The 18,413-nt window shown below is 34.6% G+C and overlaps 1 protein-coding gene across 1 annotated transcript in view; it reads right to left on the bottom strand.

Moving 5' to 3' along the window:
• Positions 1-3,242: 3,242 nt before the first annotated feature.
• The window catches only part of Clgn (calmegin), a 29,997-nt gene continuing 14,826 nt past the window's right edge, over positions 3,243-18,413 (bottom strand). The window contains exons 6-14 of the mRNA XM_027926727.2: positions 18,093-18,285; positions 14,595-14,784; positions 9,316-9,429; positions 9,064-9,214; positions 7,597-7,812; positions 6,402-6,527; positions 6,105-6,270; positions 5,310-5,410; positions 3,243-3,747 (exon numbers count right to left, since the gene is read on the bottom strand). Coding sequence (XP_027782528.2) covers positions 3,667-3,747; positions 5,310-5,410; positions 6,105-6,270; positions 6,402-6,527; positions 7,597-7,812; positions 9,064-9,214; positions 9,316-9,429; positions 14,595-14,784; positions 18,093-18,285 — 1,338 coding nt within the window. The 3' untranslated portion in view covers positions 3,243-3,666. The remainder of the gene's footprint in view (positions 3,748-5,309; positions 5,411-6,104; positions 6,271-6,401; positions 6,528-7,596; positions 7,813-9,063; positions 9,215-9,315; positions 9,430-14,594; positions 14,785-18,092; positions 18,286-18,413) is intronic.

The raw sequence follows: 18,413 nt of genomic DNA, 5'->3' as shown, positions 1-18,413 counted from the left end.
GTCTTCTTTATATCCCCTTTGGATGGGACTTATATCAGTTACTACAGACAGCATTCACTTATGTGGAAGTAGTAGGGCAAATGTTTCAAATTTGGCATTTTTCAGATTTTTTATAAAGTATTTATGGCTCATACGCTGATATGGTTTTGAGCGGCACCTGGAATCAAATACATTATTAACATTTCTCAGCCAAGTCTATCAGCATTAATACTAAGTGGGATGAAGACAGGCTACACAGTATTTATAAAAGTCTGTCTAGGAAATCAGGTGTGACTACCAAATGAGTTTTAGTGATAAAATGATTTTTAAAAAATATTTCCACTTTCCAGAGATTTTTGGATTTTTATAGAAAAGCAACCAAACTCATGAGCATTACTTTCAACTAGTTAATAATGTTGCATCTTTAGTCCTGTCCATTACACTTCCCTCTGATCTAAATGAGACATGAATTGTACAATCTAAAATTAATTTTGTGGTCCAAAGCAGAGCGAAATGGATCTTAATTCTTTAGAATGTAAATAAAGTCTTTCTTTACTTTGCCTAATACTTTTTTATTTTGTAATGCCCTCTGGTGGTTATCATGAAATACTTCAATACCAACACAACAAAAAATTTTTACCAGTGAGCATCAGAGATTAATTCTTAATCGCTTGCAAATCATGAAAGTACAGAGACTGTAATTACACAGGATATTAAGAATTAGAAGAGAATTATTTAATTTCCTTGTAGCTACAGTTTATTTCACTATATATTAATGGTATTTAAAAAGGTATATATAACAAGGACTTGTTGACCCCAGGATATCATTTACTTTATAATGAAGCAGAGTTTTGAGAATGGTGACAGAAGGTAAAGTAATACATTATAATCAATTTTTAATGTATTTTATTGCTTTAATTTTATACCTTATTTATAAATGGTTTGTCAAGTATCTGTTACTAAAACTTGAAAACTCCCAATCTTACAAAGAGTATATTTTTTATTCATTCATCAAACACAAAATGTGATAAGACATTATACATTCGATGTTAAAAGATAATCTTCCTATTGTGCCATTGCCCATCTTCTCCAAAACTGCCCTTAGCTTTCACTCTTCTGTGCATTTGGATCTCCAAAGAGAAACTCCAAATATGTTTCCAAATGCATCTTCTTTTCCACCAACTGGCCCCATGTGACTTGTCAAAGTAGGGGTACTTCTATTTCCAAAACTTTTTAACAGCAGTCATATTATGGAAATGCATGGGAGCTATATATTCTGAGAAGAAATTACTAAAATTTATGAAGTAATACCACTATGTTTTGGTCATTTCTGTAAAGGATTTAAGCAGTTATTTTAGCCAGCTGATATTTCATCTGTAAATCCTACTGAAGTTAAAATATAAACAAAACTGAAAAGAGAACCAAAAAAAAAAAAAAAACCCTTTCAGAGATGCCTTTAATATACTTATGATTCAGCCATTCTGCATAGTCTGCATTGAATAAACACTTTGGACTAGAATTCCACATGTTTATGGTAAATCAATTACTACTAATTCATTTTAACATATAAACTGTTCTAACCTGTGTCTCCTCCAAATGGTGACTAACACTTCAAAAAGACCCATATTATTCAACTGACATTATTTATGCCTCCCTACAGAAGTGATTACTGGATGCAAGGCTAGAAGAAAAACATTTTCAGGAGAAGCAAAGTTACTTTAACTTGGTAAAGTTAAAAAGCCTCAAAAAAAAAAAAAACCAACCTTTTAAGTGAAATGTATTTATTCTCCTTTATTAGAGAAAATAACATTTACGTTATTCAAAGTCAGATGAGAGTAATAAAAGGAAAAAAGGCACTGGATTATTAGACTCTGCCTTGTCTACTGCATAGATCTCATACGTTATTTCTAAGTGTTAGTTTGGGTTAAACCTATCAGCCCTGGTACATCTACAGAGGGGAGCATGCACAGTAATGAGCACTGACTTGGCAAGTTGGTTGCTCAAATCTTACCACTGCAAACTCATAGGGTTTAACCAAACATTCAAATTAAAATGAATCTGCAACCAAAAAGAGAGTCAAAGCAGTTTTAGCCAGTCTTTAGAAAAAAAAAATTTACTAGATGTTTGTAAGGCAAAGTTTTCAGAAAGAATTTATTGCTGAAATAGCTATTTGAGAAACTCTTCTCTAGAATTATTCGTATGTCTAGTTCAAAGCAAACGAGAAAGTCCTTGCAAGATGTATTGAGTTTAGCTAGTAGGAAATAAATATAAATTATGCCTAATTGTTTCACCACCAGTTTGTGAAAGTCAGGATATAGCAGAGAAGGAGAGCACTTAACTTTCATTTTCAATTCATTCACTGAAATAAGGAGTGAATAGTTTCACCAGCTGTGCTCAGCTTCCTTTAGTAAATGGAGGGAACTAGGGACTTACTTTCCCTATACATAAGTTCTAAATGTACCTGTGGGAGGGAGTTGTATGGGAACTTGGGTGGGGTTTATAAAAATGTGGGGTCTGAGAAGGAATCTAAAATCTCACCCAACTAATATGAAGTTTGCTAGATACTTAGTAGTCAAGTAGTTTTCTGTCTCACATGTAAATCACCTTCTAATGGGTCCACACCTGTTACTTAAACATAAAAAGTTGTTTAATGTGATATTTTAAATGAAACGACACAGTTCCACTATAAGGTACTTCAGGGACATTTGGTAACTATTCTAACAAGAGGAAAGGCACCACAAGGGCAGCTCTGCTGCTAGAGGAGAGGCCTAAAATAGATTTGAATCTGTCAGGGAGAAGCAGGATAAAAACGTAAAGCATGATAAATTTATGTTAGCTATCAGGATCTCATAAAGAATAATTCAAAGCCTCCCCAATAATTATATGTGAAAGAGTATGTATAATTTAAAGAAGAAAAATATTTAGATTTTATTTTCAAGAGCAATATAGACACAAGCAATTTTGTGAATGGGTTAAGACACTCTGGCATATAATTACTATAAGAGTTTGAAAAAATCTGTACACCATTTTGTTTTGATAAACCTATTATCTTTGTATTTAAATGTAAAATATGCTGCAATATTATCCAGTGATTCTCTAAGTGACACACAGACATTTGTTTTGTTGACAATTTTGTCAACAAAGCACCTCTTTAAAGGAATCTAATTTAAGTGAACAACTGACCAGAAAGCTTAAACTAGGTAAATGTGGGTCACACACAACACTTTCAATTGCTGATGGAATCAAACAACCATACAGAAACTTTATTGCCTTTAGCTCTGTACAACAGAACACACTCTTATTTGTATTATAAAACTACCAGTTCTCTTCTTGTATAGCCATTTGAGTGGAAATTCCAATAACTGATTTTTCCCATAGCAGTGAAGTTGCTACATATAATTTTGCTCTGTATGAACCAAAACTATCTTCAAACTATTAAAACTGTAACATCTAATGTTATTAATCTCTTAAATCTGATATGTAATGTGCCACTTTTATGTTAAATTCAAAGACCAGGTAACTTCAAAGATGCCTTTTTCCCCCTGAAAAGACTAAAATAAATACCTGAAAGAATAACTTTGCTAGATTTTTAGAAACAGGACATGCAGATTGATTCAAGGTCAGTCCTGGCATACTAATTTTAGCATGTCAACTCTCTCTCAGGCATTAAGAATACTTGAATGTATTTCAGTCCTTCCGCACTCTTCTTCTGCGTATTGACTTTGTGGGCCCATCTCCAGATCCTGTGCCCTCATCTGCTTCTTTCATCTAGAAAAGATAATTATGGAAATATTTATTTTATTTATGTAACTTGTACATAACAATAAATGACATACTTCATATTCTCCAAAATACATGTTCTAACTATCAAAAGCCATCTTATACATGTTTCTTGACTTTGTTAAAAATGTGCACAGGAATTGATGTATTTTCATTTGTTCACCTTTTGACATAGTTACATTTTTAGAATAACACTGCTCATCAAATAAACATGTGACAACCACTAACACTGTATTCAACATTTTATTTATGACTCAGAACTTGGTCTCAATGTCGTAGTTAGTTAACAGTTATATGATATTTTTGTGGGACAATAGCACTAACTATTTATTCATCACAATATTTCTGTAAGTAATGAATTGCTAAGCTGGTTTTCAGAACTTCTGGCACATAGTACCTCCATAAAAAATTAGAAAAGAGAAAAATAAATCATTGAATATAATGGTTCAAGGTTTTTCATTCCTTTCTTATCCTTCCAGAATGTGTGTTTGTACATAAATCAAATTTTTGGAACAAATATTACATGGTTTTACATAAAGTCATAATTATTTATTAAGGTCATATCACACAAAATTGACTTATTTTAGCTTACTGATAAATATGTGTATGAAGACTAAAAGACTGGAAGACAGAATTAAGATATTCTTAAAGTCATAAAAATGTTTTGTGACAAATATAACTAGAAAACATCTGAGTAAACGGCTACAAGTGTCATTATTAAGAACATCACAGCTGAATCAGCAACTGTTTAGAACTCTGCTCTGGAAGAAATTATTTTTACCCAGTTCCCCTAAACATGAATATTCCCCCACCTTAGGGAAGACAAAGTTTAACAACAAGCAAACACTAGTAAATCTGGGAGTTTCTTCAAATAGACCCAATAGAGAGTCTATCCAGGGCCTGTGGCAGGCCAGGCACAGCTGCTCCCTACCAGCCCTCCGCCAGCGTGGAAGGTGGTCGGCTGGAGACCGAGGCGCAGAGCAGCTCTGAATAGCTTTTGGTTTATGCTGGGTAAAAAAAAGAAAGCTGTGGTCCTCAATCATACCCTGGATGACTTCTGATTCTATAAAAAATGACTAAAGAAGAAGCATTGTGGAAAGTTCCATTTTATATCAGAAACATATAAAACAGAAGAAAAAGCTACTTCACTGAAAATTTGAGAAAAACATGGAATCAGACAGATAGTACTCAACTACCCAATGAATAAAATATCTCAAAATGTGACAGTACTGGGACAATAAGAATGTTTTTGCAGCAGCTATGAAGAAAATTGTCTTGCAATAATCAGGATTACGATTCAAATATTCAAATCATGGGTTTATTGTAACTTTAATTCTACATATTTTGTTTTATTGTCAAAATATGTTATAGTATTTTCTCGCCTTCTTTATCAATATGTTTTAAAAGCAATATGAGACTCTTACGAAAGCTCAGGGAAATATGGCAAAAATTCCTTCACAAACTAGATGGCTGCTTTTTATTGAAATATTTTTTAATGGATCACAATCACACTTGAAAACTAGCTCATTTTCTGTTAAAGAGATGCTTACCTCATCCTCTGATCCAGACTTATTTGATTTATTACCCTCTTCTTGCCCTTCTATAATTTCAATTTCTTCTTCACTCTTTTCCTCAGGTTCACCTTCATCTTCTAGAATAAAGATTTTATTAAAAGCAAAGACTTGATAAATTAGAATTATATTGCTGAAAAGTATTAAATACAATAAGAGGGGCTTATTTAAATTCCCAAATAAAAAAGCAATTTCTTCCTTTCAAAAATTAAAAAAATAATGCAAGTATTCATCGTTTTACCACAATATAAATAAATCAGACTCATTAAGGCAAGGGACACATTAATAGAATTCTGTACATAACATGAAACTCTGTATGAAACATGCTCTGAGAACTTAAGGAGTGGGCATGCCATGTCCACTTCTTATTAATACTTCCCGTGGTGTGTGGTGACCTCTTTTTACCCTTCAGCATGCTGCTTACTCACACTTGTGCTTAGTGCACATGGTCCTGTGTTTGTTCTGTGACTGACTGTCCTATGTATTACATTTAACCAAACCTCCATCCATCATTACAAAAAATATATATATATATCTCACTAGGAGCTATATAAAGTGAAAACTCCTACCCCACCAAAAGTGAGCCTTGGGGAAGAGAAGTTGACAGGTCAACCCCTGTGTCTCCCCTGTGTACCTCTTGCTGTCAGTCTACGTCCCGGGGGCTCAGGTGTGCAAGTAATAATAGGCAGTGCATCAGCTTGCGCCTTCCAGGGAGTAAGCTCTTTTCTTGAGCCTGGTCCAGGGTCCCTCTCCCAAGCCACAATGCCATCCTACCCTTTTCAAGAACTTCACTGTCGCTTTGCTTTTTTTCCTCTTCCACATCTGCTGGTTTCTCCAGAGCTATTTTTTCTTTTTCTTCCTTCACTTCTTGCTCCAGCGCCCCCTTTGTTTGTGGTTTACATATGTCGGTTTTTTTATACTCTGCATCTACATATTTTTTCTGCAATAGTTTAACACAAGCTATTTTTACCAAAAGCAAAGCGCTATTTACATATGTAGTAAGCAGTCAGTAAACATAGGATGTTTAGTTTATTACTTTTCAGAATCACAAAGGAAATTCTTTTTCTTTACCTTTACTTTTCTTGGCCAACAAAATGAAGCAATTAATGCTGCTGGCAGCCCCACTGTTGCCAGATAAATGATCCAAAGCCAGGGACGCTCTTCGGCAGCTGTTATTAGCTGTTTAAATACGGTAGGCTACACGAGAGATAAGCATAAAAATGTGACTCAAATTTTACAAACCCCCATTGGGAAACAGTCTATAAAAGATATTTACCTAGGTATTTTGTATTAGGGAGTGATTAACTTGTAAGAAAAAAAAAGTTTTATTTTCCCATCTTTAGAATGTTCACTATGTAAAGTTGAATTTAATCATTAGCATGAGTGAGACTTTGAAGTCAGAGGTATGTTACTAGGTATATGGAAACTTCTAACCTGCCAGCAAGAATAATGACAATTTTCTTTCTTTCTGTAGAACTACTCAGGATAGAATTACTTTTTATGACCATGTTATCTGGTTCCTTCAGAAGTGTACAACTTCCAGATAATTCATTCTATACTTTTAAAGAACCTATCAATTAAAGTATATCTTAGAATTATTATTTTCTTTTTCATATAAACAAATTTCACAATGACCTCAATAAGGAAAACGTTTCTCTTATTAAAATAGGATCTGAAATCATCAAATGTTTTCGTTAAAAGTTTCAAAATGAGAGTCCCTTTTTACCTACTCTTTAGATGGTTGTTGCAAGTGTCCAAAGAAACCAAATGTAAGGAATGAATTTTTCTTTACAGCTAACTGATTTTAAAATTCTGCAAAATGTGTTGAAACATTTAGCTTAACCTTTTCTAAACAGTTGTAAGATTTGCAGGAAAAAAAAAGACAAAAAAACCCCGAAACACAACTTTATAATGTTAAATTTAAAATTCTTTGTTTTTCTCTAAGTGAAAAATAGTTAAAATGAATATTGATTAGTTGAATTAGCAAGGTAATAAAGACAGTAAGAAATCTTATTTCTATAAATAATACATAGGGATTAAATCCCATTAAAACTATCATAACTTAACAAATAAAATGAGAACATGTGCATACACGATAGATTATATATGGCAATAAATATTTTGTCCACATAAACTTAATTTAGGTATATTTCATTGGCATATAGTGATTACTGAAAATTTATGTACTACTAAAAGGACCATCTGTAGAACTTAAAACCAGGACTGAGTTCTAGTTGTGTCACTACCACTACGGTCAATACCATACCTCATTAGCATTCTCTACCATTATTTTCAATCCCCAGCCATCTGCAGCCCAGCGATCTGCTATTTCCTTTTCTGAACAGATAATAAAATTATCAAAGTAGATATCAGAAGTCATAGACCAAAGCTCTAAACCAATAGCACGGAAAGAAGTCAGAAGAAATGGATGTACATCTTCAAAATAATCTGGATTGGGAATTTTTCGAGGACTCCAGATGCCCTGGAAAAAAAATAATTGGAGACATTTTCAAATAAAATAATTTCATAAAAATGCTGCTCAAGAAGCAGCTGCTGTTGAATGAAATTATCAGCAAGTGGAGAAAAGAACTGAAAAAGACATAAATTCATTAGTAATTTATTGGAAATAAAATCTAATTTCTTATTCTATTCATGATGTTTCTTATGAGAAATACTGACTTTTAACTCTGAAAAAAAGCAAAAATCCAACAAGCACAAAAACTTAATTAAATTTCACAAGTGATGTTATTCTACACAAATTTTCTGTATTTAATCAAGTTACTGGAGGCAAGATGTCATTAAATTTGTTCAAATTTGGAAGATCATTGTATAGCAAAAATAGAGCCACTTCTCTTGATGTATACCCAAGATAGGCACCAATAACAGATCACTGCTGAACCTCAGATGATTATTCAATATAAAAGCCTCATCTCAAATGGTCTTGAAGGAGACTAAATTGTCAATGAAGTCAAATAAACTCAACAATGTGATAACTCACTGACTCATTCCACCATCATACATATCTACTCTGTGCCAGGTACTGTCACTGTGCCAAATGCTAGCTATACAGTGGTGATCAAGACAGATATATGGTTCCTGTCCTACAGCATCTGAAGTCTAATGAGGATACAGACATTAAACAAAAAATTATCCAAGGAAATGCTATGAAGAAAAACTATAGTGAATAATTAGAGTGTTCAACTATTTATATATAAATATTTATATTTATATCTAGATAGATAGATATATAAAATGTTAGAAAATGTCAGTTTATAATTACAAAGATAAAATTGGAAGGTTAAATGAATAACAGGGACTTTTAATATAAAAATTTAGGAACACTCAAAAGATCATTAAAAAATTCTGAATTTTAATAATATAAAAAATTAAGGAGCACATTAATTAAGCACAGGCACTATTTATTGAAATATATGTGAGTCCTCTTGATCAGAATTTATTTTTCATATTTATTTCTAAAACAGAACTTTATAAGGGAACATCAATTGATTACTAGGGAAGTATGAAGTGATTTATCTTAAGTTCTTAATTTTATTACCTTAGAAAATTATTTAAAGAATCCTTTCCTTTTGAACTATAAACTAGTTGAGGTCTTTTTTCTTCATAAATTATAAATCAAGCTTCTAAAAATTAACATGATATTACTGATAAGAAGATATAAAAAGCAACAAAACATTTTAAACTTTACCCAAGAACTGGAAAAACAAGTCCTTACCTGGTAGTCAGGGTTATCAATCATGGGTGGTCTCCAAATCCCTTTGTATTTTGGGTTGTCTATCATGGGAGGTTTCCACTCACCACACCCAATCCGGCATGCGGGGTTAGCTATATGAGGTGCCTCCCATTCTCCATCCATGTCTTCATTCCTTAAGTCATCAGAACAGAACAGTCACCTCAATTCTCTCCCACCAGCCACGAAAGCCAGTGGCAGAACAGATATTGGTGTTTGAAGGTGAAGAGCGCTCACCAGTCTCCAGGTTTCACGGCTTGAGGGTCAGGGATGAATTTTGGCTCATTATCCAGCCAGCCATCAGGCTTAACGACATTTACATCTTCTATTTGGGCAGGTTCACTTTCATCCCTATAAATACACTATTTTATGTTAATTAATAATTATTCAAAGAGTTCTAAATTGCATGTTGCCAACTTCAGAAGACACCATCACAGGGTTTCCCACCCTTCTGTCTTGATGTTCTTACCACCCCATCACATGGCTCTCACCAAAGTCTTCTGCTAACTTGCTAATTCTTTATAATATATTCCCAACATTCACACATGCACCTGTGTTTATTTACACAAATGATAGCATGCTATACACAATATGTTAGACCTTGGTTTTGTCCCTTAGAAACTCACTCACTCAACAATAAATATATATTGTAAGCCTACTCTGTGTTAAGATTATTCTGTTATTTTTACACATATATCTGTTTTATTCTTAGCAGTTGCATAATTTTCTACTTTATTTCATAATTTATTTAGGTATTTCCTTCTTAGAGAGAGTGTTTCCAAAATTTTACTATTACAAACAATGCTATAATAGATTGTAAGCCATTTCTCACCTGCAAAAGTATGAGCATACTAAATTTTGATGTCTTCTAAATTACTTTCTTACGGGTTCATTTTCAGTCCTATCAGTAGTGTACAAGAGTACCAATTTTCTTGTGACCTTGCCAATAGTACTACCAAACTTTGAATTTTTGCCTACTTGATAGTTGAAAATGGCATTGCACTGTATTTTAGTGTACATTTAACAGCATAAAGTGATATATAAAAACCATTTCTGTTTACATTAAATAGCTCATTACCTCTGTATGAAGAAATTAGCCACTTGTCAGCTGTATGAATTCAAAAGACATTTTCCAGTTTCTTATGTGTTTTTTATAAAGTTTGTTCTTTTTTCTTTATCACACACAAATCATCTGCTTTCAAATGGTTGAATTTATTAATAATTCCTGTAATGGTTCTTGGATTTTATGTCATATTTGAAAAGGTCTTACCTACTCCACTGTTATTTTTCTTTAAAAACTCTCCACATTTAATTTAATTCTAATATTTCTATTTTTAAAAATAACACTAACTTAGGGAGTGAATTCTAAAATAAACATAATTACATCAAGTACTGACTAGAACTACCAATATGATTTCATCTTTACGGAAATTTTAAAATAAGATGTTCTTTCATGACTTTCCAAATAAAACTTGAGTAAAAAATTAACTAAAATAAGTGACTATAAATGTACAGACTTGAACTTGCCTGACATCAATGTTACCTTGAGTCTCTGAATGCTCGGGATAACCAGAATTTAAAATTTGAGGAAGATTTTTTTCTAATTCTTTAAAGCAAATCCAGTACATTTTGCTAGTCAGAATATGACCGTTATCTGCGATTTCTCACATTTAATGACAAATTCATCCTTTCTGGGTAAAAACTCAAGAAGCCCCATGAGTCCATGGGGAAGGAGGAGCCTTCTCTCCTGACAGCAGGAGGCATGGACAGTCACTGGCAGGGCTTCCTACTGATCTCTTTTAGACCAGGATGCTCTGCCTATGTGTACGAGGTACTTCCTATAACAATCTCTGCCTGAGAGCAACAGCATTTTCACTAGCTATCAGTGGCTCTGTTAACCAGAAAAGAGTTAACAAGTTTAGCATTTTTGATTTTCCAGGAACACCACACTACTTTCCAAACAGGTAGCAATCCTGGTGTCTACAAAAAACAAGAATGTAAGGAAATAGGGACGTTTTCTAGTATGAAGCAAAAAGAGGAAAACTATTTTAAAAACAATGGACACCTCCCTCCTCAGTGATCATCAGTGAGACAATCTAAAGTCCCGTGACATACATTTAACACAGAGAGGACACAGGAATGGAGAAAGAGAGGAACATGGGAATGTTGAAATAAATAATGGCTGAAAACATTATCCAAATTTGGTACAAACTATGAGCCCACATTCCAGAAAGGTTAAAGAATCCAAAGCAGAGAAGCGTACAGAGAGCCACACTGGGTAATGCAAAATCAACTGCTGAAAATTGGTAATAACGAAACATTTTAAAATCAAACTGAGAACAAAGGACGTATCAGGTAAAGGAGAGCAAAGAGGAGCACAATGGCCGACTTCTCTGCAAAAACAGCGGGAGCCCCAGGATCAGAGATGCCTGCTGGGAAACAGCTGCCAACCTGGAGTTGACAGGTAGAGCACTTGCCCTGCATGTGTTGAGGCCCTGGGTTCGAAACTCAGCACCACATAAAAATAAATAAATAAAGATATCATGTCCATCTATAACTAAAAAATTATTCAAAAAAAAAAAAAAATGAAGGCAAAGGAACCATCCCCAGGAAGGCCAGGAGAATCCAATGAGGATGACGGGCTGGGCCACACCTCAGGGAAGCTTCTCAGGCAGCGGGGAGATGATCACAGTTGGAAATCCGCACTGGCACAGAAGGAACAAGAGTCCCAGAGAAGGTGACCATGGGGGTAACCAAAAGGCTTTCCCCTCCTATGATCCAAAGATGCTGAGCGGAGGGCAGGCAGATGGCCTTCCCCGTGCGCATACAAGGAAGTGCGTGGACACAACACACAGGGCGCGGGATGACAGGAGACTCAATGGGGCTCAATTCCACGTGAAGGCTGAGTTTTTGTTTGAAGTAGACCGAGATCTGTTAAAGATGCATATTGTGAAGCCTAGAGCAACCACTAAACCATAAACCACAGAGGAAAGGCTAAGAAACCAACAGGAAAGAAAGAGTGGAAAACTGCAATAAAGGAAAACAACTATCAAGTCAAGAAAAAGTTCTTATAAAGTGCCACAGAATATATGGGACACATAATGAGATTAGAGATAGGTTACATTAGATAAGCCTAGAATTAAACACCCTTTTAAAGGAAAGACCCAGACACAGAATGCCTGTAAGAAATCCACCTTAAAAATAAAGGCACACCACCACGGGACTTAAAATCAGCATACCATAGTAACGCACCCACATCAATGTTTATAGCAACTCAATTCACAATAACTAAGCGGTGGAACCAACCTAGATACCGTTTAATAATGAATGGATAAAGAAAATGTGGTATATATACACAATGGAATATTACTCAGCATTAAAAGAGAATAAAATTATGGCATTTGCAGGTAAATGGATGGAGTTGGAGAATATCAAGCTAAGCTAAGTAAACCAATCCCCCAAATCCAAAGGCTGAATGATCTCTGTGATAAGTGGATGCTGATCCATATTTACTGTACAATCCAGCAATCCTATTCCTAGGAATCTACCCTTAAAAATGGAGAATTTATATCCACATAAAGCCCTCTCTACAAATGCTTATCACAAACCTGGAATTCATCAAGATTTTCAACAATAGACAAATGGACAATCAATTCATGCTCTACCTCCACTAAGTAAATAAAACAAGTTAATTACTGACACATGTAGCAACACCAATGAATCTCAGAAGCATTGTTCTCAGATACAAAAGCCATAAACTACATTCTGGAAAAGGCAAAATGTAGAAACAGAAATCCTATCTGTGATTGCAGGGGTTGAGGGCGGGAGAAGAGAACTGATGACTAAAGGATAGGAGGGACCTCTCTGGGATGATCAAAATATTGGAGATGATGATTGTGGTGTGGTTATACCATTGTTTCTATTCATCAAAACTCACAGAGCTGTAAACCTAAAATGAATTTCAGTGTATGGAAATCACACTACAGTGAATTTGACAAGAAAAATATATAACTCGAACCCAGCAACTATCAAAAGGATAAAACTAGGCTGGGGCTGTAGCTCAATGGCAGAGTGCTAGCCTAGAAAGGGTGAGGCTCTGGGTTCAATCCTCAGCATTGCATAAAAATAAATAAAAGCATTCTGTCCACCCACAACAAAACATTTTTTTAAAAACAAATAATACCAAGTGGATTGTAAGGTTAGTTGGATAACAGAATGTCAATTACTATAATTCAAAAAATTTAAAAAATAGAACACACATAGTCATCTCAATAGATGCACATAAAGGATTTCCCAAAATTCAATACCAAATAATGGGGAAAAATCTCTTAGTAAATTAAGCACAGAATTGTTTTTACTCTTAATATTTATATTCACATCATCATGTGGTTCCCTCCCAAATGTACCAGCATTGGTCTGTGTGACCAGCAGAATGAGCTCAAGTGACAACACATTCCTTCTAAGATTAGGTTAGACAGGACCCCACAGTTTCTGTAGTTGCTCTCTCCTTGTCTCAGATCCCTCCCTTTGGGGGAAGCCATCTGCCACAGACCTAAAGACAGCCCAAGTGGGAAGATGGGAAACTTCCTGGCATCAGGCGCTTGAGCTGCTAGAAGTGGGCCTTGCACCAGCTCTGGCCAGCAGCTTGACCGCTGCCTCATGACAGTCCCAGGCAGCACCTCCCAGCTAAGCCCTCTGGGTCCCTGAGGCAGAAAACCTACGAAATGGTAAGAATTTGCCGCCTCCAGCTGCTATGTTTTTGGGAGACTTTGTTACACAGCCATAGAAAATAAGGTATGTTGAATACAAAGAGACAGATAATTTATCTAGCAAAACCTAATTAAGGATTACCCATTCAGCAGAAAAAGAAATAAGATTCTCAGGAATAAAATTAACATGACCTTTACAGAGAAATTACAAAAAAAAAAAAAATCCTAGTAAATGAGGAGATATACAGGTATCTCTTGCCATCTGAACTCAAGCTATGGGAACTAAGAAGCTGAATATATGTCTTTTAAGGAAAATATTCATAATTCTGTAGAATGGAAACAACACACACAGGGCTAGTGAAAAATTTATGGTTGAAAGCATACTGGTATGAGTAAGTCCTGCATAGTCTAATAGATATTAGACTATGGCTATTTTAAGGGTAAATAATTATCAACTGAACAAACGAAACTAGATAAAACATTCAAATGCATATGATAAAGAACAAACAAGGAATAAAATTAATAAGTTGGTATTGGCTCATGAATTTCCTCCCATAGAACTGAACACAAAAATAAACACATTGAAATTACAATAATATGCAAGTATTAATTTAAATGAAATTTTTTAAATTAAAAGGCAGGAAAATGCAAAAGTATTTGGAAAGCCAATTTTAAAATATTTCACTGGTCAAAATAAGTGATTCTGATGTTAAAAGACTAAGTTTTGTTGGTTGTAAACATCCATCTATATTACATGGCATGACTTCACTATGTGGAATAAGGCTCATGACTGAGCTCTGTGCTCACCATTCTTCCGGCTTGACGGCAGAAGGGTCGGGGATTTTCACCCTCTCATCCCATTCCTCGGGTTTCACGTCCGTGGGATCATCGATTTCTCTGGGAGGATTGATAGGAGGAGCCACATCCTCTAGGAGGCTTCCTTTGTTTACAACTATTTGATCAACCAATACTTCAAATGTGTCATCTGGATTCATTACTGAAGAACAATTTAAACATTTCATACTTATCATGAAATTTTAAAGACAATGTTTTAAATAATAAAACTATCTAAACTTCATGGATAAAATTTTCTCCCAACCAGAAACAGAGGAATAATCAATGTATTCAAAATATGCTGAAATCATTAGATTTCTAAAATAAAGATAAAATTTGTTTTAAAGTGCTGTTTACAATTCATCTCAAGTAAGGAATACACAGTAGCCAGCTGTCTGACACTCATGCCACTCAGCTTCACCTTTTTTTTTTTTTTTTTGAGATGGACGTCATGCCTTTATTTTTGTTTATTTTTTAAATGTGGTGCTAAGGATCGAACCCAGTGCCTCACATGTGCTAGGTAAGCACTCTGCCACTGAGATCCAGCTCCAGCCCCCAGCTTCACTTTTTAAGCTACAGATACAACCCAATTTTCCTCAGCATTTAAAACAAAAAGTGGCAAGTAAACTACAAATAACTTTCTTCCTGAACCGCTTGAGAGTAAGTTACTGACAACTTACACATCACCCTTGAATGTTTGAAGGTATAGTCTCACAAACATTTCTCCTACAAAAGCCCAATATGGCCACCAAAATTAGGAAATAAACATTGCTGTATTAATATCATTCCAGAAAGATTTAAAGATGAGGCTCACTAGCATTTCAAATTCAATGGTTCATATATTCTAGTGTAAAACACCTTCCGAGTGTTTTGAGTATCTAAGCTTACTTTTAGCACTAGGTGTGCTCCAGGTAAACTCTAGATTCCCTTATCATTTGTAATGACAAAATAAAAGATCTCTCTTCCCTCTGGGTAAAATTCAGATCTTTGGAGACAGTGTCGATTAAAAGATCTGCTTAACAGTGAATGAAAGAAGTAGGAGCTGTGGACAAGTATCAGGATCGTCCTGATCACTAGTGAAGTGGCCACTGGCTTCTTCTGAAGAAACAGCTCTGCAGTCATAGCTATCTCCAGGGCTTTCAGTCATGACAATGACAGATTATTCATGTCAAATCCAAGTAATGCTACATGCAAATCCCAAATAACAGTACCCACATTCAGTATTTTCTCCCTGTTTTCCTGTTTCCTCTTCTATTACAGCTGAGATTATGAAACTACATTACTAAAATAAAGGAAAAAAATCTGAGACAGAAGCAGAGCTAAGAGCAAGATCTTAAATGCAAAAAAGTACAGGGTTCCCCCTACTTTAAAAAACAAAGGCATTTAAAAAAAATCTTAAAAAGAACTTTATTCATAAATTTTGTGACTGAAATGGATTTTTTTTTTAATTATAGAAGGGGCTGGGGTTATAGCTGAGCACGTACCTCACACACATGAGGAACTGGGTTCGATCCTCAGCACCACATAAAAATAAAATAAAAATAAAGATATACAAATTATAGTTAAAAAAAGAAAGCATATGGCAAATAGTTATGAGTGGAAAAAAAACTCCATTCAAAATTTTTGGCCAAAAATTTCTATTTAGAAAGAATGTTTTAAAATGACTTTATAATCAGAGCACTGCATTATACAAAGAGTAATGTTATAAAAACATAGTACTACCACAGTTTTTAAAAAAGAAAAAAGTCGTTTAGTGATCCTAGCACAAGAATCAATGTTTTTATGCATATGCATGGACTTAAGTTTCAGTTACAGCCCTATTAGTCACTCTTACTCTCTAGGGCAGCAACTTAACTAAGTTAGGTGAATAGAGACCACTGTTCACCCATGTGGTTCCAGAGAAAGGGCTGAGAACAAGGCGAGGTACATATCACATCTTTTCTTATCTGTTTACATCATCTGTCTGTTGGCCACCATTATATCCCTACAATATGGATCTCACTTTCCTTTTCCATTTTAATATTACAGGTTGAAAATCTCCTGTGCGAATTGCTTGAGACCACTGCTTTTTCAGGTTTTGGAGTATTTGCATACACTTCATTTGTTGAGAGCATCCCTTATCTGGAAATCTAAAATGCTCCAAATTCCAAACTGTCAGCCCTCAAAAATTTTCATATTTCAGAGCATTTGGATTTTGGATTGTTAGATAAGGGTTATTCAGTCTGTATAAGTAATATTCCTACTGTTAAACATGTTTGTAGTTACCACCTTTGTATTACATACAAAGTCCCCTAATGATAACACTTAGCTTGCTTCAAATTTGCAGTATATCTTCACACAGAAGTCACCTTTCTTCTAGATAACTCTCTTTGGATAAACTGCTGAATGTGAAATTTTGCTTTCAAAAAACATGACTCTCCTACAGCCTCTGATGTATTCTATTAATTTGTTCTTGGTCAGGTTTGCACAAAGTTAAAATGTCCTGTTCTAGTTAAAATTTTTCATTCATGTTCCCCCAAATGTCCACTATTTCTTTCCAATTATTTCAGAAAAAGATTTTTCATAACATAGCAAAAATTCTTAAGGAGAAAACTGGGCATTGTCTTTGCAGACAAAATGATTGTTTCTGTAACTGCAGCCTTTGCAAAGAACACTGAAATACCTTAGTCTTGGATGGAGCTGACACTTGCGAGAAGAAGCTGATAGAGCCATTTCAAAATGTCCTGTTAATTCTGCAGTGTTAGGATTTTTAAGTAATCGTGGGCAGAACAAAGCTCTTTAGCATCCTTAGGACTAGAGAAGCAACCCCTACTATTCAAACACATCTACTCAAACCCATTTACTTAAAGGAAGCTACCTATGTCAACATGCGGTTGCTAATGCTTTTCCTAGCAAAGTTGGGTATGCGCTGCACCTCAACCACAGCAGTGCCTAATAGCAACCACAGCTGCCTATAGAAAGAAGCCTACACTCCTCCCCTGAGCACTGGGACCTCCCCTTCTGTCACTTTTCTTTCTAGCTTCCTGTTCTTACAGCACCACTGTCACAGTGCCACAAATGTCTTTTCTCCTCCTGTCTTCTACATTCTACTTATACTTGAAGACAAGTTCAAATATAATAGTGAGTTTTCTCCAAGTCTCTGCCTTTGAACTCTTGACTGTACCTCATCTGTCTCTCTCATCGGGCACTTTATTTTCTATCTGTACTATAACTACATATGTGTATGTATATTGTGTGTGTGTGTGTGTGTGTGTGTGTATATATATATATATATATATATATATATATATGTATATATATATATATATATATATATATATATATATATATATATAGTATATATCTTATTTTCCCCAAGAGATAAACTTCTAGAAGGTAGATGAGTGTTTATTTTCTCCTAAAGCACTTGTTATGAATATATTTGTAGTCAGCAAATATTTTTGAATTAATGAATTAATTAAAAGGATATACCCAGTGTATAAAGATGAGTCTTTCTGTCTGTAAAGAACTTTTTAAGGTCTACATCTGGAGGTTTAGCATGTTTTTCTTCAAGAACTCCAGTTTTAGGATGTTTATGTCTGAAGATAAAATGAAGTTTATAATCTTCTCCGCATTTATCTGGTCCAAACATAATGGTATAAGATGTTTTATCGTAAAAGTTTTCCTTCAAAGAGAGATGAGTGCTGGGATTAGTCCAGAATTATAGAGCCATTTAATGAATTTCTCTATCCTATCCCATGAGTAGAGTTTATAGAATGTATTAAATGTTAATTTAACAAAGAACTATTTAAC

Source organism: Marmota flaviventris, chromosome 7, assembly GCF_047511675.1.
Source record: "Marmota flaviventris isolate mMarFla1 chromosome 7, mMarFla1.hap1, whole genome shotgun sequence".
Lineage (NCBI taxonomy): Eukaryota > Metazoa > Chordata > Mammalia > Rodentia > Sciuridae > Marmota > Marmota flaviventris.
The sequence above is the reverse complement of the archived record's forward strand: the minus strand, read 5'-3'. Positions and strand labels throughout refer to the sequence as shown.